The sequence below is a fragment of the Thunnus albacares genome, chromosome 17 (genome assembly GCF_914725855.1).
Source record: "Thunnus albacares chromosome 17, fThuAlb1.1, whole genome shotgun sequence".
In the NCBI taxonomy this organism is placed as follows: Eukaryota; Metazoa; Chordata; class Actinopteri; order Scombriformes; family Scombridae; genus Thunnus; species Thunnus albacares.
Genome location: NC_058122.1, coordinates 19,541,358 through 19,568,947, shown reverse-complemented (window position 1 = coordinate 19,568,947; position 27,590 = coordinate 19,541,358). Strand labels below are relative to the sequence as shown.

At 40.8% G+C, this 27,590-nt stretch overlaps 2 protein-coding genes and 1 long non-coding RNA gene across 6 annotated transcripts; 1 reads left to right on the top strand and 2 right to left on the bottom strand.

Annotated features, from left to right (window-relative positions):
• Positions 1–647: 647 nt before the first annotated feature.
• On the bottom strand, positions 648–4,972 carry LOC122967753 (hemoglobin embryonic subunit alpha). Of its 4 annotated transcripts, none has more exons than XM_044332553.1 (4): positions 4,884–4,972; positions 1,451–1,583; positions 1,153–1,360; positions 648–854 (listed from the first exon to the last, which is right to left on the bottom strand). In XM_044332553.1, the coding sequence occupies exons 2-4, from the start codon at positions 1,546–1,548 to the stop codon at positions 726–728; spliced, it is 435 nt and encodes a 144-aa protein (XP_044188488.1). In that variant the 5' UTR covers positions 1,549–1,583; positions 4,884–4,972; the 3' UTR covers positions 648–725. The 4 variants fall into 4 exon arrangements, with proteins under 4 accessions (XP_044188488.1, XP_044188484.1, XP_044188486.1 ...); XM_044332549.1 differs by lacking the exon at positions 4,884–4,972 and adding an exon at positions 3,816–3,935 and having other exon boundaries at positions 1,451–1,682; XM_044332551.1 differs by lacking the exon at positions 4,884–4,972 and adding an exon at positions 3,816–3,935 and having other exon boundaries at positions 1,451–1,652.
• On the top strand, positions 4,309–9,450 carry LOC122967756. Its single transcript, XR_006398672.1, has 3 exons — positions 4,309–4,427; positions 4,905–5,051; positions 6,880–9,450. It is a non-coding gene; the product is annotated as an uncharacterized LOC122967756 (long non-coding RNA).
• On the bottom strand, positions 8,656–26,972 carry kank2 (KN motif and ankyrin repeat domains 2). Its single transcript, XM_044332546.1, has 13 exons — positions 26,869–26,972; positions 20,488–20,578; positions 17,282–17,364; positions 15,623–16,966; positions 14,991–15,191; positions 14,798–14,906; positions 13,541–14,179; positions 13,320–13,407; positions 12,637–12,856; positions 11,522–11,664; positions 11,053–11,253; positions 10,855–10,953; positions 8,656–10,237 (listed from the first exon to the last, which is right to left on the bottom strand). The coding sequence occupies exons 3-13, from the start codon at positions 17,316–17,318 to the stop codon at positions 10,181–10,183; spliced, it is 3,138 nt and encodes a 1,045-aa protein (XP_044188481.1). The 5' UTR covers positions 17,319–17,364; positions 20,488–20,578; positions 26,869–26,972; the 3' UTR covers positions 8,656–10,180.
• Positions 26,973–27,590: the final 618 nt, after the last annotated feature.

Sequence of the window (27,590 nt, the reverse complement as noted above, 5' to 3'; positions counted from 1 at the left end):
ATTTTATTTTTTCCCCCCCACATATATATCACATATATCATTGTTGTCACTGTTGCAAATCAGCACTTGGCCAGCTCACCGCCCATCCAATGACATGCTTTTGGGAGTGAAGCAGGGTTGCCTTACATACTCACGGTATTGCAGCAAATAATCCCCCTGGCGGCCCCCAAAAGCATCTTCCCCATAGGGCACCATTAAAAAAGAGACGACACCTCCAACTGCAAACATATACATACATACACACACACACACACACACACACACACACACACACACACACACACACACACACACATATATATATATATATATATATATATATATATATATATATATATATATATATATATATATATATATATATATATATATATATATATATATATATATAGTGTGTGTGTGTGTGTATGTATGTATATGTATGTATATATGTATATATATGTATATGTATACATACACACATATATATGTGTGTGTGTGTGAGTGTGTTTGCGTGCGTGCTTGTTTACTTAATACTTAACTACATTTTAGCTCTTCTGTTTTACCACGACATTGCTCAATTGACGGAATTTTGGTAGCACTTTATAATTTCGCCATTAGTTTACATTTAATGGACAGTTAATTCAAATAATCACAAAGAAAACTGATGTTTGTTTTTTTAATGCATTTATTTAGTATTTGCAGAGTCAGCTCTTGCTGCAGTCTCCGTCTTCTGCCTCAGCTGTTTATCTGTATTTCTCAGACAGGGCCAGAGCCAGAGCAGCCAGGAACTTGTCCATAGCCACATGGACCTCAGGGGTGAAGTCAGCGGGGAACATGATGGCCAGGACCACAAGGATGTTGTGGGAGATGATCTGTGAAAAGAGAATAATGTCAAAGATGTTGGCCTATGCTTACATGGAGTTTTAGCTCCCCATCTTCCCATCTGTCCCAGATGTTTGCTGTTACAGTTGTTACTCATTCTCTACTCCATTCTTCATATATACAGTATAGACCTATTTGAACAATGCAGGTTTATCTGAATGGAACAGAATTATCTATACTACATAAGTACATCATGTGCCTTGTAATGACGGATGAACCTGTTGCGAGTCTTGAGACCAAAATTTGAGAAACACACTACATCATGTATTAATCAGTTTGTATCTTCACCTTGAAGTTGGCAGGGTCCACTCGCAGAGTGAAAGCATGCAGCTCACTGAGGGTGAGAAGACCGGCAGTCAGGTCGTCGATCTTGGTCACAGCATCAGCGACTCCAGCCATCACAGTTTTTCCGTGCTTCTTCACGGGGGCAGAGCCGGGGCTCAAGTCCTTCCAGTGGGAGAAGTAAGTCTTGGTCTGCGGGTACACGACCAGCATCCTGGGTAGACAATTTAAAAAGGTGAGTATGTAAATGAATCTATCAGTGGTGGAGCGCGTTACAGAAAGTTTTAAGTCATAGGCTATTTACCTGGACAGCGCATCCGCGCCGATGTCATCAGCCTTGGGGGCAATTTTAGCCCAGAAGGCCTTGACAGCGCTTTTGTCCTTAGCAGTGAGACTGGTCATCTTGCCTTAGTTGAGTGTCGCCGAGTGCTTTGAAGCTCAAACAGTGGGGGGTTTTTATAGTCAAAATTCAGCATGGACACACCCGGGACCACGTCCAAGATAGGCTGCAGAGGGCGTTTCATGTAAGGTTGCAGCTTCCATGAGATAAACAAAAATGGAGTTTCTTTGAATTACATCACTCAGTCTTACATTGACACGATCTTTTCAAATAATCTGCATTTAAATTATTATTATTGTTATTATTATTGTTATTATTATTATTATTATTATTGTTATATGAATCATTGTGAGTCTGAGGACCTTTATATTATATTACATTGGGGCTGTATGGTATACTTTCTAGCCCAGACTACAGTATTTTTGTCTCTCTCAGAAACAGTCTAAGCTTTGCATATACATTCTTCTCTTATTACTGGTGCAAATCAGCACTTGGCCATTTCACCCCCCATCCAATCACATGCTTTCATGAGCGAATCATTGTTGCTTTAACCACTCACAGTATCTCAGCCAAAATTCCCCCTGGCGGCCCCAAAAGGCATTTTCCCCATAGAGCACCATTGTAAAGGACACGTCCGCAAAACTGTTGACAGGACACCTCCAACTACAAACAAGGCTTTATTGTTTTATTCTCTGTTGTATGATGTTGTTCATATGATGTTTACCTCAAGAAAATTTTGTTGTTTCATATTTACATAAAAAATAATGAATATATCACCATGTTTTTTCAGTCTTGTTTGCCTTGGGTTGCCTTGGGTTACTTTAATCACAGCGTTAACACATCATAAAACATCAGTATTCAACTGATAATGGCCGACATTGAAAACGTAGACATTTAACGTATCCGTGGTTTGCAGAAACGTAAAATGCTAACGTTTTGTTTTGTCGACTGGGTTGCGAGGAAACACCTGGCGCTACCCTCATGTTTCTGTTTGAATCAATTAGCCTATGTTTGTTTGTACATTTAACAGCAGGACATTATGATATTTTTTGTTTTGAATCATAATAGATTCTGCTCTATGATTGGATGCTGAGACCACAACATGTAGTGTTGTTTGGTTGAGATTATCATGGTTTTCTCATTGTACTGTAAGCTTGTATTAAGCTCTTGACAACATATCATTATTTACTTGAGATTATTGTGAATTTCTTATGTAGCGTTGATTTAGATTTTGAGCTTCAAATAATGTAGTGCCATTTACTTTACATATAAATGTAGTCATTTAGCTGACGCTTTCATCCAAAGCAACTTACAATTTTGTACCATAAGACTTAGTAAGGTAAATATTTCCAGTAGTCGGCAGTAAGTGATACTGTTCGTCTAACAGTGCCAGATACAGTGCCCTGCTTGGAGTGCATAGGAAGCATCGACAGTAATATGAATTAGATAACCTCATATATTTTTATTTACACAAGATGCAGTTTAAAGGTCTATGATTAACGTTATTAAGGCCTCCTTATTAAGATTATCCTGCCTTTCTTATTATAGCATAAATGTTGAGCTCACAATGTATACATTGCTTTCTTGAGATTATCATGGATTTTATCTCTTCATATCAATGATTTGTTTTTTAGCCTAATGTTTATTTTTCTTTACTTTCTAGGTTTTGTCCACCACAACCTGGTGGAATTTATAAAGACAAGTGTATACAAAGAGGAGAGATTTAAAGGAAACAACGAAAAGATAGATTTAACTGTTCATGTTCTGGAAAAGGATTCTGATGCTTATGAATTCATTCAAGATAGGCTCAACAGTATAAACACCTCCAAAGATGCAAATTTTCTGACTGTGAATTCTGCAAGTCTGCAAGATCAGAAAGATGTATATTTCTTGTTTACATGCAAACACTCTGGAGCATGCACGCCTCAAAGTTAAGCCCAAAGGATGTAAAGCCTATGTTTGCTTCAAAAAGAGGACAGACTGGCTTAACATCTAAATATTACTTTCAAATTGTTTCAATTTGAGTCAGAAAGATAACAGTGCTCATCAGTTTTGGCTGGTAGCAACCTGGCTAACTCTTAGCTCACCTTTGCAAGCTAATGTTAGCTTCCTTTCATGGAAGAAAAATGCTAATCTAAAAAGCAAATATGCATTTTGGTATCTTCATAATAATAAAGCTGTGGTAGCAGACTAGTGTAAACTAATAAGTAAATTTGAAAACTTTCATGTTGGATGTAGCACCTTCAAATTTGCGCCTCTTTGCCATTTTTCCCTCCCTTTTTTCTTTTTTTAAAATTTAAACTTTGCAGGCATCGGCAGCAGGGCTCACCGTGATGACATCACAAAATGGTCTCAGGACAACAACCACTTGGCAAAATAAGGACGTGGGAGAAAGCTCATGGATTTATAAAGAGAACTGGATACAGGAAGAGCGCCAGGCTTTGAAGCCAATTTGACATAGCGGCCAAACCGTGTAATTACAACGTCACATGATGCACACTGGCCCAAAAAGACTTTTTCCCATAGACTTACATTGTGAAAGAGACGTCTGTAAATCAGCGGATATTTTTTTCTGGGCGTCACAACCCCCGCGAAATGACTTGTCTCACTATCAGAATTAAATCCGTTTGGTCCGATCAAAAGCCTAGAAGAGTCGCATGACTGAATTGTTTTATCCCCATTCAAGTTAGCCGGAGGGCTAAACCGGAAATAGCCGACTCGGCCAGCGAAAGTCACAAGTGCGCATGCTCTATGGGCCGCACAATGCGGAAGATCCGGGTACTTTCATACCGGGAAGTCGATTTTTTGGCTTCATGCGCCACTGAGCAACTTTCATAAGAATGAACGGGGCCCCGCCTCCGACGTTGTATCCAGTTCTCTTTATACGTCCATGAGAGAGCTGCACTCCGAGAAACTGCACATGTACCTTGATAATCTCAAGGTAATGCGTTATTCAACTGTTTTGACTATTGTTATCTATATTCAAAAACAGCCCACCCTTCATGTTGATGTTTTCTGCGTGAGTGTTGCAGCCACTAACTAACTGCCTGACCATAGTGGTTACTGGCCAGATAGTTCAAGCCTTTTATTATTGTTGGTGTATTTTTTGTTGTTAATATAGAGGAAGGATAGGTCAGGTATTTATATATTAATAGCTCCACATAATATCTATTGTTGCCATTAAATGCAACAAATGTGGCTTTTGTTTGGTCACTTGAAACATAATAATGTTATAATGATAATAATAAGAGTTAAAATGTTACTGCCTATCCAGATGATGTTCAAACATTATGTTCAAAATTGCTTGACATTTAAAATTCTAATTTAATGTCATGTGTGCTATTGAACGGCTGAAAAAAAGCAGTTGTGTGGTAAAAATAGAGTTATCTACACTCACATGTGACGTGTCCATTTGCAGAGCGAAGGCATGCAGCTCGCTGAGGTTGAGAAGACCTGTAGTCAAGTGGTCCATATTGGTCACAGCATCAGCAACTCCAGACATCACAGATATTCTGTGCTGCTTCACTGGAGCAGAGCTGGGACACAGGTCCTTCCAGTGGGAGAAGTAAGTCTCGGTCTGCGGGTACACAATCAGCATCCAGGGTAAAACACGAGGAAGCAAATGAATATATAAATCAATCAGTCAACGTGGAAGTTGGTTATAACATTAAGTAATGGGTCATATTCACCTGGCCACAGCATCTTTGCTGATGTCCTCTGCCTTTCCAGACACTTCAGCCTAGAAGGCCCCAGACTGTGTCCTTATCCTTAGCGGTGAGACTCGTTACCTTGCCTTTGTTTGACTGTATATTGTGGTCGGCGCAAGCTGTTGCAGTTTTATGTCTGAAACAAAGCATGGCCACACCCAGGCCCACCTCCTAGATAGGCTGCATGAGGCACTGGGCTGCAGCATGCATAAGATAAGAAAACAAAACGCGACCTTAGAACAATAAGATTTTATCAGACGTTTTTGGCAAAAATGAGTTATTCACATGGAACAGTTGGTAGCCATAATTACTGTTATTATTGGTAACTTAAGTTACTCTGACTACTTAAAAATAAGCAATTAAAGCCAAAATATTAATATGTAAGAATATGAGATACATTCAGGCTGCTAGTTGTTGATGCTAACACTAACCTGCTGGGTTTGTGTCTGTTTAACATTACAACTTGAATTCTGCAGCAGACACAGTGATGACAGAAACATTCAGAGCTCAGACATTGACAGAGACCCCAGTTTGTCAAAACTGATGACCTAACTGTGTATATATATATATATATATATATAAAGTACATTTGGGAGCAGAAAAAGATAAGAAAGATTCTGAAATGAAGAGCAATAGGCAGAGACAGCAGCAAAAACCAACAAAACAAATCAGAGAAAGGAGAGGAGATATCAGCATATTAATGGGGAAACATTTTTAAATGTTTTTTCTAATTGTCTTGAATTTTGTTGTTTGTAATACTCGATTAACTGTCAATGAAAACCAAATGTACCCTTCAGTACTCCCTTCAGTAGTTCAGACTTTGATTTTGTGTATTAAAACAAAAAAAATTCTAATCTGTCTACTTTTTCAAACAAAATCATCACTTTCTGTGACAGTCAGCAGATGAAAACTTATGATCCCAAAAGAAACGTGAGTTAGAGTTAGAAGGTTCTATCTGAAGATCACCTGATTATGAAAACCCCATTTAAAAAGTGGATAGGATTTTGATATTATATAAGAGAACTGTACTGTATATCAGCTTTGTTACCTAGGATGTCAAAACTTTGAACCTCAATAACTCAAAATCACTCAGAATGTAGATAAAACTATTCTAAGGCATTAAAAAATCTCCCACAATCATATTGACATTGACTGAGTTCAAATAACTCATAGAATCCAGTTTACAGTTCCTAAGACAGTCTAAATGTGCTCCTGTATCACGGGCAAGTCAACCAATCATTAGTTAACTGATTAATTCGTAATTCCAGGCAAAATTATACTACCACTGGCATATCAAAATATTTCAGATGTAGTTTTATAGGAGCAGGTCAAAGCATAAGGCAGCTATATCTATATTTTAATTGCACAATCTTAATAATTGGACACTTTCAGAAATTATTCCAGAACAAAATGTTCAATCACAACCCAAAACTAAAGAAATGAAGAACTAATATAATTTATATTTGTATCTGACTGCAATTATTGTTGGCAGACTTGAAAGACTAAAGCCTTTGCTCTGGTCAAAGCTTTCAAACATATAGCAGACATAATTTAAACAGATTTAAAATCTAGGCTCTGTGACCAAGTACTTTTAATGGATTTGTTTATCAGTTGGAAACCTTTCCATTTGATGACTTATTCTTATGTTTCTTGCCAAAACATGCTGTGTTTTCTTATCTAACCCAGCATACTGTAGCGGCAAGGGAGGATCCATTCAAGAGACACACAGATAAGCGTTTTTTTTTTTTCCAGTGTATAGTTCAGCTGATAGCCGCTAAAGTTGCAGGCAGCTGCCTTGCATGATAACATGTGGCTCATTCACAGAGAACTAATGTTGATACATCCGTCATTCTGTTGCTGTTGGCTTTACATTCTTGCAGTGCTCATAATCATAAACAAATCAGGCCGCTTTACCTGCTACCTTGGCAGATAAAGTGCATGTTTAAAAAGATATTAAAATGATAATTTAACACACAGTTTGAAAACACGAATATTGAATGGATGGACAGGTCAGTGAGGAGGTCAGTCTGCTCAGGTGAACTCTTTGCCTCAAGAGAATTAAAAAAAGCCTGCTCATTTCTGATTGGCTGGTAGGTGTCCACTAAATGTTTTAGCTATGTTTCAAATATGTTCATGACAGCATTTTCATGGTGCTGACTTAAGGCACCGTATATACCGACATGCTATCTTACCGACTCCTCCCAAAGACAAGTAACTGTCTGAGAAAACCAGCTGGCACTGTGGCAATGTTTTTCTTAGAGATTGTGAAAAGGGCAGACTTTCAAAATGTTATATATGATTGCATTGTTTCAAAGGAAAGTAGAGTATATGGCTGCCCATTGCCTGGCTGTTGCTGGTAAAAATGGCACAAGTAAAGCAAGAAGAAAATTAACTTTATATGCTTTGTAAACAAAAATCAGAGTGCAGTATCTTGGACCAAAAAAGAACATCAACATGCCAAGTTTTAAAAGCTCCACTCCACACTCTCCTCCACTTTATCAACATGGAGCCTACCCAACTCCTGCCAGCTACAGTGCCAAGTAGAAACAAACCTCATCATGAATCTGAAGACCTCTGAGCAGTTGATACTGTGGGTCATAGTCTCGCTCAAATAACAGGTGGCAATATAACCTTTATGTTAACAACCAGCAATGGGCTTGCAAGTCAATAGAGAAAACCAATGTGTCATGCTACACGGACCTTACCTTCAGAGAAGCACCTTCTTGTTTCAGATTTAAAGGTTTTTTTTAACCAACTTTGTTACTAATTTATTATAGAATTATTATTATTATAATTATGCAAGGATAATTTAAATATGTCTTGCTTTTACCCTCTTGTGAAAAGGAATTGGAAAGTGTGTTATTATATTATTCATTTTATGTATTTAGTATATATTATTTTTGTTGAAGGAGTCAATAGAAATAATACCAAAATACTGTCACAAGTATTGACTACCACAAGACAAAGATCGTTAATAAACTACCAATAGAATATTAAAGACATTTCCTGTTGGGAGCATCATAAGAAAATACATTTTACATTATAATGTTGTTCAGATTGAAATGGATGAAATTAGGTTAAAATATATAAATGGAATAAAACAAGCCACAGTTGGGAAAACTAAGGTGATTATGATGATACTGGTGGACCTTTAAATTAGTAACAGTTACAGTGCTCTGTGTTACATAATACCAGGCGTTTGATGTAGATTGATGTAAAGGGCAAGAACCTACTCAACTGTTTGTGTTGGGGCTCCCTCTAGTGGACTTCTCCAAACATGCAATACCAAAGATGCATGACATGATGATGTTATTTCTCTCTGATAGACGGCTTGTTGTCATGAGCTTCGTCTCTTTATTTGAGCTTCCTATGATGTATTTTGGCCGATGTTAACTTCATTGATGGCAACTTACTGTAGATGCAAACAGTCATATTGTAGTAATAGTGAATAAAAACAATAGCAACAGTGTGGTCCACATTTATTAATTCAATGTTTTTCCAAAAGATGCACAAATTAGAATAGGAGGAACACAATCTAAAATTTTACATAATCCTTCATAAAACATAAACTAAAGCTGTGCGATTACATAAAGAAGTTGTGAGCTTAAAAATTCTAAATGTATAAAAAGATAGATACTTAAATTAAAAAAATTGAAAGTTTATAAAAAATTCAATTGCTTAAAAGTGAATATGAAAGTTGTGAAAAAAAATCTTTAAAAAGTAATAGAAATTTTTGACATCGATAGCCTATGCACTATGGTTCAAGAATTTTGATTTTAGGCATAATAACTACCGGTTTAAATTGACATATATTATTTTGATATTCATATTTTACATGGCATGTCCTTTTAAGACCCCAATAAGTCACTTTCTGATTTCCTGACAAATCTTACCAACGTGACCACGGCAGAGGTGGCTTCAGCAGTGCTTTCAGTCATTTCTCCACAGTCTGGTTGTACCTTCCTCTTCAAATCTTATAAGCACAAAATATTACAAATGCAGATACATCTAATCTTTAATCTTTCCTTACAACCATCTAAAATACCTTCACATACAATATACAAAGACCATAGTACCGTAGCCTTCAGAAAATAATGTTGACCTCTCCCTCCTTTCACAAAGATGCTAGGCTAGTGTTGTTGCTGATGCACCCACATAATATTATTACTACAATTTACAGTGTCACAGAGTTGATAGGGGTGATAAATCTTTGGGTTTATTTGGGGAAATGTGTTTAGCACCTAAAATAAATGTCTGTCCTCTGGTTAAAAAGGTGTAATATTTTGCCTGGGAAATAAAAATCATGGTCCTTGGAGGTCCTGAATTAAGTCAGAATAAAAAAATCAATATCAAAAATACTCTAGAGTAAATAAATCTTGTGTATAAATATTGATATACTGTTGAAGTGGAGTCTTATGTATTATATTTTTGCAGCACCAATGAGCCAGTTGATGCAATTGATCAAGGACACTTATCAATGAGAGGGGTGGCTTTTGTTATTCCAAATGACTGTGATGGTCGCACATAAAATGTTACTGTGTAACAGCTACTGTACACACTACAATGAAAACATATCACTCTATAAAGCAACTAGTATGAGATCCATATGAAATAAAACAAAATGTGTACAATAATGAACTGTATAATGTTATTTAGTGAACAAATTTGACTTGTAAGTGCCACTAGAAACAGTGTTGACAACTGGATTATTGCAAGACTGAACTAATATTTACACAGCTGACCTAGAGGTTCAGTTTTTCAGATTGTACCACATTAGAAAATGCACGTCTTCAACCACAAAGGCAATTAGAAACAGACCACCGTGTACAAAAAGCAATGGATAACAATGGTGCAAGCCGACGTGTAATTATCTGCACATTAAAATGTACTTAAATTATGGAGGGTGAAAACAAACACACACAAACTCAATGTTTCTGTTGCTGTGGATTGGCTGTAGAGCTGCAGTCAGCTGCAGAGGCAGTGGGATTTATTTTGTTTCGCTGGCAGGAGGAGAGGAACCCAAGAGAGGAGACTTCGGTGAAACCTAGACAAGGTTAAAAAAAAAAAAAAGTATTTTAGTTGAGAACTTATATGTTTTTCATGGGTGTTGCTATGTTTTGGAGGCTCAGTTACTTGTATCCTAAGCTGGGACCAAGTATAGATATATGACTACACACATATTGTAGGAAAAATTAAGTCTAATATGAGAAATTTAAAGAAAAAAATCTTAAAGCTCAGATGTTGTTTTATGCTAGATGTATCATATATAATCAAATCTGTGATTTATGAGTAATTAAAAAGTTTTTTGTGCTGAACTGCTACAATAAACAGTTTTGTTGTTCCTTGCTCTTCAATAAGTGAATCCATACATTTTCCAGAATAATCCTTAATTAAACTTGAAAATAATATTGTCTTAACAATCCATGGTACTTTACTAAAAGCTAATTTTCAATTCAAGTAGAAAGAGAATGAAACAGATAATGAGCAAGATTTATTTCATAATGTGCTATACACACAATGTAGTTTGACTGTGTGTATATGTAGAGAGTGATGACTGTGACTCCTGAATGTGTTGATTTGACTGTTTATGATGTATGGAAATGCTACTGCTGGGAAATTACTGTGTATATGTGGGTTAGCAGCACTGATTAAAGTACTCACAGGGGAAGGAGGCTTCGCAAAGTTGAGGTGAGCATACAGAAGCACAGCAATGTCGTTCTGGCTGGCCTCCAGGGCGATGGACAGTGCTGTGCTGCCGTCCTGTAACAAAGAATGTGAGGATGATGGTAAGATGATGGGCTTCGGCTGGATTTGTTGAAATAAAAAGAAAAAATATGAAAAAAGATGAAAAATGCTTACGTTATCGGTGAGGGTGGCATCACAGCCTGGCACAGACAGTAGCTGACGCACAATGTCCACATGACCGTGTTCGCAGGCACACATGAGCGCCGTGGAGCCATCATCATCACGGATGTTGACCTGTGCCCCACAGGACAGAAGGGCCCGCACCATGTCCCCCCGACCGTGGCTGACTGCTAGCATCAGCGCTGTCTGACCAGCCTACAAATATGCATTATTCAAAATTTTTAACCTCTTCAACATGAAAACCTAAGTTCAGAGCTAAGCTGCTTTCATGTAAACTGAATTTCTGTACATGCTGCATCTGCTGACAAACTGTCATGAGTCATGAGACACATTAAAGGAGCAGAGCTATAAAAAAAACACCTCTAAATATTATTTGATCTGTGTGTCCAGCTCTGAAATGGTTGTCTGAAATGGTTGTGTGTGGAGTGGTGCAGTAAGAACTAATGAGCAATAGAGGGCGCACCTGGCTGGCCTTGGCGTTGACGTCCCCTGTGCGCAGCAGCTGCAGGACAGTTTGAAGGTCACTGTCAGAATGGAAGGCAGCCAGAGCTGTGAGCATGATGGCTGTGTAGCCAGCCTTGTTCTGTTTGTCAGCGTTACACAGGCCTGTCAGGTAAATAGAGCAATCAGTGTGGCAGGGGACACAACAGCAGCACAAACAATGAGATGTATGATGTATTTGACAAATTCATCCAAAATCACGTCTTCTACTTTTAATTATGGCAAGGTGAGTCATTATATTATATATATTATAGTCAAGATATTGTAGCTGTCATGTTATGTCATGTCATATAGTTGTCATATCTAAATGAAAAATAAGTTATACTGAAATCTGCCACAACATAAAATCTGAAATTAGAGCCCGACCAATATATCGGTCAGCCGATATTATTATATTATATATTGGTATTGGTGTATGTATTGTCCGATATGCGCCAATATTTTGTTTTTTAAAGTTATGTAGGCAGCATTTTATATATATTTGATCCTTTTTCTTAATTCTAAAGGTTAATATATACATACATATGTTTTTTTGTCCTGTGTTTTTTTATTTTTAGTAATTTATAATCATTAAATTCCCAGTGAACTTTACTGTTTCAGTGCTCTGATGTAATTTTATAAAAAAGTTTGTTAAGCTGTAAAATATCATGCCTCCATTACATATCTTTGTCACAAATGTTTGATAACCACATTTGAGGGATCATTGCAAAAACTGCGTGTTTATGTATGTATTCTGTATATACAAGATTATCGGCCAATATATCAATATCAGAATTTTTTTACTCACTAATATTGGTATTGGCATCGGCACCAAAAATCCAGTATCGGTCGGGCTCTATCTGAAATACCTGACGTGCATTTTGTAAAAATTATAGATTTTATTCCACGAAAACACTAAAAAACATTTGACACAATGGAATGTGACTTAAATGTTTCAGTAAATACTCTTAACTTATGGATGTTGACATGATGCTGGGACATTTATTGCCCCTATGACCCACCTCTATACTTAAATCATCCTTGTGTAATCTTGTCTCTCTTCACTTATTTATCCTCGCACACACAGACACAACTCACCGGTGTCCAGCAGCAGTTTCACCACGGGGAAGTTGGAGTGGGAGACGGTGTAGTGAAGCGCTGTATTGCCGTTGCCGTCTGCCATGTTGATCACAAACTCCAGCAGCTGAGGGGAGAGTGAGGCAAACGTATCCATATAGGCCTTGACAACAGCCGTGTCCGCTGCTTTGTGACAGGACACACGCAGCCACTCCTGCAGCACACTGGTGTAGGCTGCCCTCTGAGATCAGACATAATGAGGACACTTAGAGACACACTCGACAGACTGTGGGGTAAATCAAAGAGCACAGCTCACTGGCAAGACAATGGACCACGTTATTTTAAAAAGACTACTGAAAGATCAATGCAGACTTAACACATTGCAATTTTTTAGTAACTTAATATCTTAAATATCAGATTCAACAGCCATTTTTCCATCCATTCTTCTTCTGCACTCACAGTTTGGAGTTTGCTCTTATAGTGCTTGCAAAATACCTTAAAAAAATGTTGAAATATGTATTTATTTTGAGCCCCATTTATCACTAACAGTTAAATTATGTTTCCTTGACTTATTCAAAGCTGCTTGTAGTTGTCAGTGTGATTGCTTCTTATGAAAAAGGACACTATTGGGGTTTCCTGGAAAGTTGTATTGATACTGAGTGGATTATCCTGTTAAAATAAAGTGAATTAAAATGAACACATACTGCTCCTTGTTGGCTGAAGGCGTTGGGTTCTCCCAGGGCTTTCTGCAGAGTACTGAGAGCTGACTTCAGGCTGTCGCTCAGCTCCGGTCTGACAGACAGTGAGGTAACACAAAATCAGTCACTGATGCTCCTACACAGGCTTAAAAGTATCAGACACAGTTACTCCTACACATTAACATCACCACTGTATCAGTCTGTCTGTTCACCATGAGTATGTTTACCTGACTTGTGTGGCAGAAGCTGTGGTAGTAGTGTCATTCGTGATGCTTTCAGTTGCTGGCTTGGACTCTGATTGGCTGGAGAGGACAGTTGTGTCTGACTGGATGGTGTACTGCTGTTTGGTAATGTCAGTGGTTTTAGTGACACACAGTGGTGCAGAACAGGCTACTGAGGACTTGGAGCTTTGTTCAGGAGTGGATTCAGTGCTGGATGATGTGGAGGTGATCTCCTGGGTGACTGTGTGCTTTTCCGATGATTGGCTGACAGTCTCTTTAGAGGCAGAAACGTTTGCTGGATGTGGTGGAGTCGGGATGGAGCCAGAGGCTGGTGGCTGTGAGGCACATTTTTGCACAACAGTGTCCATCGCTGGTGACATGGGGGCTTTGTCTGGCAGTGTTATGCCTACAGTTGCAGACTGGTTGGGACTCTGCTGCGAGTTTGGAATGACGGCTGGTAGTTTGACGGCAGTCTGCTGAGGTACGCTGTTGCTTTCTTGGGGCTGGGAGGCCTTGGTGTGGGTTATTTGCTGGTGCTGGACTGTAGACTCGGGTAATTTTTCTCTGGCTTCATGATATTCACTGGAGTCACTCCCCTCGTCCGAGCTCTCGCTGCTGCTATCGTCTGATGATGTAGACTCATAGCTGCAAGACAAGAACATGTTTCCATGTCAAAGAGCTCCAACAGTCACTGCAACTCACACACCATTAATACAAATGCAGGAAAGACCTTCCCACCCTAAATCTGTGATGGGACCCCCAAACAAAGCTGGCTTCAAGTTGAAACACAAAGGATTAAGAAATGATGATTATAAACTGAGCATTTTCTTTGTATTAGAGAGAAGGCTTACTGTAGCAATCTGCTTTTGACTTTAAATGTGCTTCTAAATCTAACTGCTAATTTAAAATGTGAGAAGTTTTTTTTAGTTTTCATTATTTTTTGCTTGTTATTTTGGTGTTTAAAAATATGGGAAAACATTGGTATTTATACTAAAAAAATAAATAATACAAAAATACAGTTAAAGGTTTTAAAGATTAGACCAATATCAATATTCATCATTTTGGGGGAAAAAAACAGCTCATTTACATTTTCCTATTTTTTTCTAACTTTCTGTTATTAGAAGCATTTTAACTGTGAACTGAAGTGAAAAGTTTCCACTTAGAGGAGGAAACACAACAACTTTTGGTTATGTGGGAACATTACACGTGGATTAAAATCAGTAAAAACCAATCTACACCTTTTAAAACATAAATGATACTTACCCTCCATTGACTCCAATGAACTGCAGGTTTTTCTTTGTAGAGGGGGAGCCCGGTTCACCCTCTGCTTTCCGCTTCATAATGGACCTCAAAGAGGATTGGGGAGATGAGGCTGGAAAACATAACATTTCTCAGATATAAATCAGTCCCTATCATGTAATTAAAACAAGTTTCTAACGATAGGTGGTCCACTTACCTGTCTTAGGTCCCTCGTGTGACTGGACAGCCTCTATGGTTGTTTCCAGGTGTGTCTCTCCTTCTTTTAAATGCACCAAACCAGTCTTATTGCCTACAGCGATGGCAGGATTAGCTACAGGTACAGAGGTGGACAGCTCGCTCTTTAGGACATCGCGTACCTGCTTGGAGCTGACCGCAATCGGCAACTCAACTGGAGCCTCTGGAAACAGAAAAAAAAAGAATTTCCAAATTTTCAGCCTTAACTAATCAAATAAAATACTTTATCCAACAATTTTCATAAAAAGTTGTTAAGACAGGTTCATATACACTGATTTCTCAGTTGATTTGTTGCACATGTACAATCTAATTAAATCTCATACATTAGTCCAGCTTTGTGAAAGTTAAAATGATTAGTTTCAGTGTCAGAAAGGTGTTCTGTGCGGTACTTTTTCTGGCTGCAGTTTGTATCAGTGTCATATTGAAAAGTGTTTTTAATGTTTTGTCAACTCGCTTTTGCATACATGAGGGTCACAGAAAACATCAAGGACCTCTCTATATATTTGCCTCACAAGGGGCTGTTGCACTGGACTGCATTAGACTGTACAGGTAAAGTTAATAAACCATGTGTCGCTCGTTATGGTCATACGTTACCTTCAGTTTGTCCTCTGTGGTGGTCTTCCATGACTCCACCAGCTGGCTGAGGAGAGGGGGAGCTGCAGCTTACTGCTCGGAGCAGAGTGCCCACCTCCACCACAGTAGGCTGCTCCAGCGTGTACACTTGGATTCCCACAGTTCTCTGTTCCCTCTGTTGGGGCTGTTGTGTGAAACTGACCAGAGTCTGCAGGTTGCTGTCCTGTAGCTCCTGCCACCCCATGCTGGTGGCCATCACTGGGTGGTCTGCCTGAGGGGCCTTCCGGACTGCAGCCTGCCGCTCCTCCATCATCCTCTTTAGCTGGCTCTCAAGCAGACTCACTTGATTCTTAAGAGCCTCTGCCTCTGGCAGCAGCCCCAGATCCACCTCCCGAACCCCAACTCCCACCTGACGACTGCCCCTCTCGTCCTCTGGTCCCACTCCGATGGTGCGCACTTCCCGCTTTGCATCCGGTCGAGCTCCACCCACAATCACTGTGTCCTCAATCTCACATCCTGAGTCTTGTTTGGAGTTCTCAGGTGTGGTGGGAGACAGTGGCCCTGATGGCTTGTTGCTGCTCTTAGCTCCAGTGCTCACCTCTTCTTCAGGGATGTCAATGTACAACTCTCCTCGAGGGCGGCCTCGGCTAAAACCCAGAGAGTGGCCCAAAAACTTCTGACTCTTCAACTGGACGCTGAGCTGCCGTTTCTCCTCCTGCAGCACAGAGATTTTGACCTGGAGCACAGGGATGGTCTTTACCTGCTCCTCTAGCTCCTTTATCTTCCTGAGGGCTGCTGCCATCTGCTCCCTGACATGCTGCAAGTGGGCTGGGGTTGGGGTCACTGGGGTGGACAGGCCAGAACTCATGGGGGTAAAGGATCCGCTTCCACCCTGGGCCCGGTTGAAGCTGTTTGCACTGCTGATGGAAGTGTTAGAGCCTGCCATGCTGCTGTGCATACTGCCCAAGTTGGAGAATCTCCGCCCTTCTTTCTCCTCCTCCAGCTTCCTGCGCGCATCCATCAAGGTCTTCTCCACCCGCGCAGTGCTGAAGTTGGGCCTCTGCGACGTGTGGTAGCCTGGAGCACAGTAGGAGAAGGAGGAGTGCCGACTGTCCATGCTGGCATTTGAGCACAGAGACTCTGTGGAGGTCCACCAGGAGCCGGTGTAGCCATAACCACGGGGCAGGGAGCCATAACGCGGCCGGCGTTGGATAGGCACCTTCTTGATAGTGTTTCCTTTCTCTATGTCGTTTACATATTTGAGGAAGTCTAGGTCCAGACGGTAGCCATAGGGGGTCTCCACTGAGTAGGGTGCCTCCTGTTCCTTGCCGTGCAGGGAAGGGGGAGCAGGCGGGTTGAGTTTCCCTGAGGGGGAAGGAAATAAACTTTAAACAAACGGAAATCTGCGTCTAATCTTGGGCTCAGACTTTAGAAAATAGCATTACTGTTGGGCTACTGTGTATTTATGTATGTACTCCGGAAAAATCACCAAATTAGGTACAAAGAGGAATGGTGCAGTTCACTATTACCTGACCTTGTAAGTGTTGGGATATCACAACTGTTAAATACTTTTAAGTTGTCTGACAGTCAGAATCATACAAAAGGAACTAATTATCTTAAAAATAATTTGATTATTATGTTGAGTATTATTAGTATACAGTAAATAAACGGAAGCTGCACCTGGGAAGCCGGGGTCCATGTGCAGCACCTGAGCCATAATGAGCTTGTGGCTGCTATTCACACAATCACCCACCAACTCTCACCTGTAGAGAGACAGACACAAGTTCAATTTATAAATACGTGTTCAATATAAATATTAAAAGTGCAAAGGCTTTACTCACAGTAATAACAAGACAGGAGTTAATGCAATAAACCATTCCCATTTAAGTGATTTATTATGCTAACAGAACCCTGACAAGATCAGTAGTTGTATGGACATCTTATAAATTGTTTATAAACAGTAGATGTGAATATTCTACATATTAATCCAGCGATAAATCACTTCTCTTTCTGACCATATTGTTGTCTTTGTATGATGATCAAAAATTGTTGTCCTTTCACTGGTTCACTCTCCATTCCGGTCTAATTTTATCCGTTCATTTTTCTAGGCATTGTGGGTCACAGTCGATTGTGTGTTTGTTTCTGTTCTTAGCATTCAGAGACGAGGAGTTACAGGGGAAAGTTTCCTGGCAGCTACTTCGAGGACAGAGGTTTGAGACTGCCAGTTACAACCTTATTAGGAATCATCTGTGCACGCTAACTTTGCCTCTCAATTCAGGGTTTACAGACACTCTCTCCACTTTCTTTCTCTCACTTTCTTCACATCTTCCCCCCTCCTGTTTCTTCTCTAGTTGTCCTCCCTTTATGTCTTTCTGGTGCTTTCTCCCCCTCACGACGTCAGCTGATGATCAGGAGGTATCAGCCGGTCACTGTCTCTCTCATTCCCTCTGCATGCATTTGCTCATTACTTTAAGACAGAAAGCACAGTGAATTACTGAGAACTTTAATACATTTTTCATACCAAAGGTAATGCATTTTGACTCCTTATAAACAAAAGATTGTGCCTGTTCCTCCCACAGAGAGCAACACACTGCCAGCAATGATAGTAGAGCCGACAACGCCGATGCCTCTGAGTTTGTGTCTGCTTGGAAAAGATTAACTTTCTAGGTCATCAGTTTGTGGGAACTTGGGATGTAATATTTAAGCCATCCACGGCATTAGCCAGTTGAACATCATTATATTACTGAGACTTTAAGGAGCTAAGATCATAAGTTTGGGCGGCAAACCTCCACTTTGTTTTTTATTGCATACTCAGTTTGCTTCAGTTTAAGGCGTTTTTTTCTATTTCTTCAGCAAGATGTGAGTCTCTCTTCTCTAAGACAAGCTCTTTCTCTCTCTCTCTCTCTCTCTCTCTCTCTCGCTATCTTGTGACTGTAGTCAGTGCTTGGTCGTTCGTGAAAAGTAGGGCACTTGGAAACACTGACTAAATTGACTTGGTATTTTTGAAGTCCTGTAGTCGGTTTAATGTCTCGATGTGATTCCCCTTATCTGTGCCCTTCATCACCCTCTCATACCAAGATTGCCACACACACCGTCAGGCATGAAAATGTGTATGCATACACAGACGCAGCCATTTTAACATTGGCAGAATTAAAAGTTCCCCTCATACCCTCGTGGTAAGGGAAGATTACAATGTTAAATTTAATTTGATAGGGTACCAACACTAAGCCAAAAATATTTGCGCTTACAATTGAGGAATTCAACAGATGTTCCAGATGTAAATTTTGCCTTGCATATATGCTTAACACTGAAGATTTGCAGAATGAAAAAAAGAAGCTGAAAAACAAAGATTCCCAAAAAGCAGAAGCAGACAAAGTCTCTCTTTCATCACAGTCAAAAATGTTTTTACTTATCTGGAATAATTTCATTAAACATTAACACTCAAGAATCAAACCAGACTGTTCTGGCTCCATGCCTTCATCGGGCAGTGTCTGTTTATCTCCAGTATGGAATGAAAGTGTTAGATTGATTATGTGCTGCATGTTGTACAGGGTGGTCTGTGTATGACTACATGTGTGAGAAAATGAGAGCAGGGCAGAGAGAAAGGGAGTGGTTGGGAGTGAGAAAGCGTGTGCGTGTGAGAAACGGAGTGTGAGAGTGTGTGTGTGTGTGTGTGTGTGTATACAGGAGGGTGGAGGACAGCGCTGACAGGGGACAGTTGATGAGATATAATTAGAGTCTGCAGTTAAGCAACCAAACATCCCAGCCCAGCAGACACGGTGGCTGACATGTCCACTTGATTCAACTTCAAAAAAAACACACAAACGCAGTTTTCGACTCCTTCAGATTATATCTGCACACACAAACTCGCATTATTCTCTAGTTCAAATGTCTCTTCCCTGCTCCCTCTTTCCCCTAAAGCTTCTGCGGGTGCCATTCTTCCCACATCACCCCCACAAAACGCTCACGCCAACAGGCCTCGACATCTGCTTCTCCAACAGTGGCTCATTGGGTGTTTCAGATGTGCTAGCAAGTGTGTACATACTCCTCTGATTGTGTGTATGACCAGGGTGGAGTGGCTGACTTTCCTCCCTCTCTCTCTGCACTCAAACAGAGTTCCTTTGAGATGACATCTGAACAGAAACCAGTGTGCGCCCTTCCGCAGCACCACACCACCATTCTTCAGACGACTTTACCCGGCCAGCCTCGTCCAGGACAAATGCCTTGCCCCCTTTACACCCCCCTACCTCCCCATACAGCTGCATACCACATTAACGGATGTTAACTTCGCCTGCTCTACCCCCCTCCATTCCCTGCCATTAAGATTAAGACAACCCTCGGGGGGTAAGATGCAGGTCACCCAGCACAAATTTCCAGTCTGTGGTATGTCCTGTAAGATTTCACGAGAATAACTGCAATACGCTGTAGCTTCTTTGACCTCTTTCAGTAACTACAAATATTTTGTTTTTGTTCATGCGGGGGAGCTTCAGGTTTACTCATTTACAACCAAACTCCTGCGTGGTAGTACCTAGAGGATTTGATTTACAGTATGTATACAGATCCCAGTGTCTTTGGTGTATCAGAGGATTGAGACCACCCTGAAAAGTCATTTAAAATGCCAAGCCTCATTTAGAGGTCAGCTCTCCCAAGTTTATCAAACTCATTGCTTCCATTCATTGAGTCACCTTATTATTATTGCCATTACAAAGGATTAGACCTCAGTATTGCTAAGTCAGAAATACCACTCTTCCCACCACCCAGAGAAGATCTTTATGGATTTTTCCACTGCATTACAGAGTGTCTCAGCCTTTGGTGATTGCTATTCTGCTCGAGCTTGGGAATGGTTTGTGAATTAGGAAAAGTGGGATTTATTTTCCGCTTCATACCAGCTGCTTGCACTGCAAGGACGGGATCTCTCCTCCCCAGTCTCCTTGCTCTCCCTTCCTTTTCTTACAGTCCTTTTCTTACAGTCAGCACCTGTGGGAAACAGGAATACAGGAAACTTGAACTTTGGCAGACACTGCTTTTGATTTGAACAGTTCTTAGTTAGAAAAATGTAAATCTCATGAAAATAAAAGAAGTGGGATTTAGACAAGTAGTCTTCGGGGGACATCAGTAAAACTCCATTAGAAGGTGTGTAGCACTGTTGACACAGAGATAAAAACAGACTTATGACAGGTTACAAAAGACTGGCCCCCGCAAGACTATAAACACAAGTTGCAAAGCCAGAAAAAACATTCCAAAACATTCCAGTGGTTTTGACTGACACGGCGGATGTGAACAATATACCCTCATGAGATGCCAATCACTCATCTGACCTCCTTGTAGATCAGCATTGATGGAGCTTCATCATAGCTGCTCTCCCAACTTTCAAGAAACGATTTCTCCTACCCCAATCCTCTCTCTAATTCAAGGCTTTCTAATCAATTTAAGGCTGGGAGTCTCCCTGTCATGTGACTGGGCAACGTTTTCTGTTTTTTCCTGCCTCTGTGACTACTGCTAAATCCAACGGCACACACGCCCTCCAGTTTTGTGGGAACAGCCGTCATCTTTCGCAGATCACCTTTAACGACTTAAGGCTGGACTGATTTCATGAGCCTTATAATGCATTCCCTTCATGGACAACACAGGCTTGAAGCTTGCGCTCTAACTACTGCGTGCATGTCCAACAGATAAGCTGCATGACTGTGTCTGCTGATTCTCATACTTTTGCTGAGGCTGCTCAGAGCCCGGCTGCTGTGAAAGCGTGGTCGACATTTTGTCGGAGGGGCCTTGTAGCCTTGGAACAGTTTTGAATGACCTTTGCATAATATCATAATAAGACCTGTTGTTGTTCAGTCCATTGTTTCATACTGTTGTCATGCCAATACCGCAGAGGGTGGAGTGGTAGGGGGAGAAACAGACCTTTTAGACTGGAACGACAGCCAAATCACAAAGAGCCATTCATTCAGCCCCTAGTTCCACAGCTGGTTCTAATATAAAGTGAGGAGGGGCATCTCAGAGAAAGACAGACAGACAGAAACAGTGTGTGTGTATGAGTGTGCGGCGAGAAAAAATGCCTCAAAACAAACAAACAGTTGATGAAGTGCTGTTGTGGACCCACACATTGACAGAAACTGGAAATACATGGAACAGGACTTGCAATAAGTGACTGGTATCTAGATCTAGAAGTGCACAAGGCTCCAAAAATGACTAATCTTGGCTATGTGTGCTCCTAATTATGAAAAACATTGAATGACATACATATGAATGCAAAATGAGACTTATAAATCAATGCTAAGAACTACTCTAAAAGGATAAGATGACCGATGTGTAGCCTTTAGTTATAACTCTGTTGGTGCAGATGGCAAATACTTGTGTAAGACAAATACCGAAGGTTAAAGAAGACAACTTGAACTCCCATCGACTCCCACACAGCACTCACAACTCACAGGTCCCTCAATACACCAACACTGTCCGTGGCCTTTAGACTCCCACAGATCAAAAAACACAGCTGTAGCTTTTAAGTTGATTTATTCAGGTAAGGGCACCAGTGATATGAAAGCTTTATGATTTAGCTGTTTTTAATTTGCCTATCTAGCCCACATGGTGATAAATCTCACGGTGTGATGATGAATTTCTGATTTATTATTCCCATAAACAGTTACAACATTTTGAGAGCAGTCTGTTGACATTTTCTAAAGTCTTAAGAGGCTGATTGTCACTCCGTTGCCAGTGCGTGCGCCATTATCATCATATCAGGTTAACTGATGAAGCAGAACAGAGATGATATATGAGCCAATAGTCTGAGGCCTGATGAAGAAAGGGTTACAGGAAAGGGAGCTCCATCTTTCTATTCCCCGAGGATCCAGAAACAACCAAGTCACTTCCTCCCAGGCCAAGAGAAAAAGTAACAAGGAGAAGAAGAGTGTAAACGAGAAAGAAAGAAAGAAGCAAGGGTTAGAGAGAGAAAGCTGAGGAGAGTAGTACAGTATGAGGGAGGGTGGGCGATAAAGAGTGGGAATGTCAGTAAAGAAAGGCAAAACTGCAAGAGGAAGAAAAAAAAAAGAAAAGCTGCTGAGAGTTTTAGATGGAAACTTTGCGAATGAGAAGACCATGACTGCTCTCAGATTTGGACTCCATCAGTATGAATCACTGCAAATCCCGCCGCTGACACCAGAATGTACTCCTGTTAACGCAGGAAGAACGCCAGAAAGATCACATACAGGGTCACAAGAGCAACTCACAATGAGTAAATAAAGTTTCAAAGGACCTTTCCTCATAATCTTAAATGGCTCCGCCTAGAAGATTACCATCATTTGTGCATTCCACGCCTAAAAATAGAGCGACAATAGAGAATCCCTACGAGAAGCAGTACTTTGTCTAAACTAAATAAAGCTAATTGTTGTTCAGAGGGTTTTTTTTCTCTGAGTAACAGGCCGCAAAGACCTTAATATAGACATGCAGAAGAGTTTTAAATGTTACATAGAGATCGCAACACGAGACACTGCTGTTGATCTGCGTGCTGTAGGGATTTGTCTGTCCACTGAGACTTCTTTGTCCCTCTCATCACTCTGCGGCACAGATGGTTTCATTCAGTTGACTGGTCCTGAATTAATAATAAATGAGAAAAAATTACATCCAATTGCTCCCCTGAACAGCTAAAGAATGCTAAATGTAAAGGCAACAACAGCCATTTGTCAGCAGGCATAATGTGGCTGAACGGTGTACGTCACTGCATGACAGACGGGGCCTTCACCATGTGCAACAAGGCCAGATGATCTCATATCAACATGACAACAGTGTGTTCTTGTGCTGTTGGTGGACGTGTTTTTTTTGACTAATTTGGCCTTTAAACTCAGTGAAAGTGAAATCAGTGAAATCGTAACCCAATGGGATTCCAGGACTTTCTGCCCTTTAGCAAAAATCCCTGTTTTTTACATTAAGGAGTGGTGGTATGGAGGAGCAGAAGGCGCTGGGCCAAGCAGTCTGGTGCTGGCTAGAGTACGGCCAAAGGGAGGGGCCGACCAGCTCACATTACTCCTGGAACAGGAGCAGAGTAAACACCCGCCGGTCTGCTATTGGTCATTGTGCTGACCTCCAACAGGAAACTGAGCAAGGGTGGGGCTGAGCGGCAAGGAGCAGCACCGGAAAAAAAAGACAAAAAAAAAAAAAAAAGAAAGAAAAAAGAAAAGGGCATTTGGGAGAAAATTCCTGTGCAGTTGTGGAGGTGGGGATTAAGAATGATGCCGAGCAGAGAGGTTGTTTTGAGGAAACTCTGGGGTCTGCAGGGGAGGAAGACGAAGTCCAGACGGCAGTAAAGATGGGTGGTGGTGGGCGGTCAAAGCGACGCTGGGGTTAAAAGCTCAGGTCGGGGTGTGTTGTACTACTGAGCGGACGGACGGCACAGCAGAGCAGAGGAAGTAATCTAACTGCAGCGGTGATGTAGTTAAGTGGTTCCCTCTAAGGGATCTTATCAATTACTTCCTGATTCAATGAGAACCGTTGGTCAAAATGCTCAGCGGACATAAAGACAACAAAAAAGGACAGGATAAACATCCATAACACTTAGCCTACAACTCCAACGTGTTTGTGTGTTTTACTGGATAGAACAGTCCATCTTGCTTTTCCGAGTGATTAATGTATTAAAGGGGATCAAGTCGGATTATTCAGGCAGATAATGAATTACTGTCCCTAGTACCTCAAAAGCCAGATTAGACCATATGTTCACTGAACACATTACTATAGTGGTTGCCCCAATCAATATACTTAAGTGAGAGTATATTAACCCTTACTGTCTATCCCAAATCTGGCTGATGCTACTTCTGCAATACTGGGCTGTATGCTTATCCCCACTCATTAAACAAATGAACCTTTTTGTCAAATCAGAAAGAAAATTGTGTTGTGATGTTGTGAAATAGGGGTATATTTATAGATTAATGGGCTGCTTAGGAGGATGGGAGAATGTGTAAAATGGCAGAACATTTGGGTTTTCTGATCTAAATAAGATACATGCAGACAAGATACAAAGAAAACACAATTTGACTGTGTGTATACATTGAGAAAGGCCCATTATATCACTTACATTCGACTTATATCACTAACTTTCCTTGTTGCAACTGATGAAAATCATCAATGCTGTGTATTAACAGAACAGATAATTCATTAGCTAGTAAAACTGTCCAACGTGGCTAATTAGTAGTAGACTTTAGACAGTGACAGACAGTCTCATGCAGGTTCAGGGTGTAATTTCATTAGCCTTGCTAAACCATTTAAATGCCCGGCGTGTGGCCCTGTGTGCAAATGGGGTTTATAACCCTGCATTCCACCACAGCACCCCTGGGTCCAAATGCTGTAATGAGACAATCACATTCCAGCCCAGAAAGAAAACCTGCTGAAGGAAACTCCAGCTGCAGACAAACCTGAGCAGATGGGATTCCAGGGGGTCCCCACGCAAAGGAGGAAGAGTCTGTTTTTCAATGTTATTACACTCACTAGAGCTCAAAACAATAAGGAAATATCCAGCTGACTGTTTAATAGGCACACCCAGCCAAGACTAATGCAACCCAATACAACAGCGCCGCAATAAATCCCACCTTCATGAAGGTTATAACTGTTTCAGAGGTGTTGATTCCACGTTTGTGGTCATTTTGGAGGCTACAGCGGTGGTATATTGAGAGGTTTGTGATATTTTGTCCATCCCATTTACTACATTGAGTGTAGACTAAATACTGGAGCCACAGACCACTACTCTGCCCATGTAACAACATGAATGACAGGACAGAAACCATTTGACCGGCCAGGCAGCTGCTACGATCTTTGGCTATTTGCTCGTAGGTGATTTAATACAGTGAGCAGCCCCATTACACAACAGCAGTACAGTGGAGTATTGTATAATACAGTGTACCAGGGTGATGACTACACTCCCCACATCCTGCCAAGTTCTGCGTGTCCTTCATCAAAACAACATCTGACGTGTTTACTGGTGAATCTGGACAGTGAACCACACATATGAGACATCCTGTCACATATCACATTACAAAGGGAAAAACATGAGCTACATGGTTGCCCCTTTTCCCCATTACACCCTCCGAATGGGTGTATTAAGGAAAATGAGTCAGGGTCATTAGTGTAGGTCAAGAAAAGCAAGCACCCCTTATTTTTGCATTCAAGAAAGAGCCATACAAAAAGTTAAGTTTTAGGCTGGTTCACTCTCTTCTTTCCTTGTTGACATGCAACTCCATCAGACCTCCTCATCCATCTCCCGAGGACATAAACTACCCTTAGTTGACCACTGACCAGCTACAGGCGGCGAGACGAGCAGAATTTGAGGGCGAGAAGCGGAGACGACATGCTGATGAACATCTGGAAGTCATGAAAACTTGCAGAGTGCGCGGACCCACCCTCTCCCCGGAGTCTGCAGCTTTCACTGAGCTTTTCATTTTTTAAATGGAATTATCAAAAAAAAAAAAAAAAGGGTTAGATCGTTGCAAACAGATCACGCGGAAAAGTTTCATAATGAAGGACAAAAACAGAAAAATAACATCCAAATGTTTTTGCTCGTTCAGAAATAACATGGGGGGTGGGGGTGGGGATATTTGGATATGCAATATGTTATATACAGTATACTGTAATCTCAAACTCCTGCTTCAAGCAATTAAAGACTAAAGTATCTCCCCTGTATGAGCCCTGCACGAAAATGACAATAGCTTCCAGCCTGTAGGCTATATGATGAATTTCACGTGGATACTGTATGGAAAATACCACAGCTTTTAAAGGGATAATCTCCTATATCATAATAACTCAACCCAATTAAATAGCATTAGGTCTCTGTCAACTCAGACTCTAGTAAATCAGACTCACTTTAAGCCTCTATGAGATTATTATTATTATTATTGTATTATAGACATTTTTCGCTCCTCGCCACCGCGCGGCGGGAGTGATGCTCTTAACAAAAAGGCACGGACTGGAGGAGCGAGCACGAGACTCAGTTACACACTCCTCTAAAGGTAAAGACATACTAGAAGTAATAATTAGTCAGAACATTAGGCAGTGATGTGAGTATAAGTGAGGTGATTTAGGAGGATAGAAGACCCGTTACTTCGCAGAGAGAGAGCACCGGGGGAATGGGCAGGACCGACGCTTCACAAAAGAAGTCACACTCCCGAGAAGGAGCCTCGTCTGAAGCGCTTTACATAGAATTTGACAGGGAGTCCGAGGCGTTTTTTTCTTAAGAAAAAACAACAACAAAAAACAGAGGAAATGTTAAAGTTATTTGCTGCTCTTACCTGCCCTCTGGAAATCCTTTCAGCCGACTCGGCCCAGGAGCGCTCACTGATAGAGACAAAAACACCGCAGCCGAGATGCTCCGCGCCCCCCTCCCGCTCATCTTAAAGGGCCAGCGGCCACGCGGGGATCTCCTGCACGGTCGTGTTTAGATGGTAACCCTAGATTTGGGAAACTCTCAAAATATTCTGGTCTCGCTGTTTTATGATGTGACAACGTTAATTTTAGGGTTTGGTTAGGTTTCGGCACAAAAACCACTTGGTTCTGGTTAGGGAAAGAACATGGTTTGGGTTAAAGGCGCAGTGTGTAGAATTTAGTAGCATCTGGCAAAACAGACTAGGCAGAAATGGAATATAATATTCATGAGTATGTGTTCATTGGTGTATAATCACCAGAAAATAAGAATCATTGTGTTTTTGTTATCTTACAATGAGCCCTTTAAGGAGTGGGGAAAACCCCAGGAAGAGCCATGGGCTTTCAAGGCAATTTGGCATAGTGGCCAGTCTGTGGAATTACAACTTCCCTCATTTTTGCCACCGCACACAATCATGAGAAAAGGAGCAACTGTAAACCATTTTTTTGAGTGTCGAAACCCCCGCAAAACAATTGGTTTCACTATCAGAATTTGATCCATTCAGTCTGATCACATTTCGAAAGTCTAGAAGAGCCGCATGATTGAATTGTTTGATCCCCGTTCGAGGTAGCCGGAGGGCTAAACCGGACC

Coding starts and splice junctions, on each gene's coding strand:
- LOC122967753 (XM_044332553.1), bottom strand. CDS start 1,548: ATGACCAGTCTCACTGCTAAGGACAAAAGCGCTGTCAAGGCCTTCTGG. Junction 1,361..1,450: donor GGCGCGGATGCGCTGTCCAG/GTAAATAGCCTA, acceptor TTGTCTACCCAG/GATGCTGGTCGTGTACCCGC. Junction 855..1,152: donor TGGACCCTGCCAACTTCAAG/GTGAAGATACAA, acceptor CTCTTTTCACAG/ATCATCTCCCACAACATCCT.
- kank2 (XM_044332546.1), bottom strand. CDS start 17,318: ATGGCTCAGGTGCTGCACATGGACCCCGGCTTCCCAG. Junction 15,192..15,622: donor CCACAGAGGACAAACTGAAG/GTAACGTATGAC, acceptor TTCTGTTTCCAG/AGGCTCCAGTTGAGTTGCCG. Junction 11,665..12,636: donor GAAACTGCTGCTGGACACCG/GTGAGTTGTGTC, acceptor TTTACCTGACAG/GCCTGTGTAACGCTGACAAA.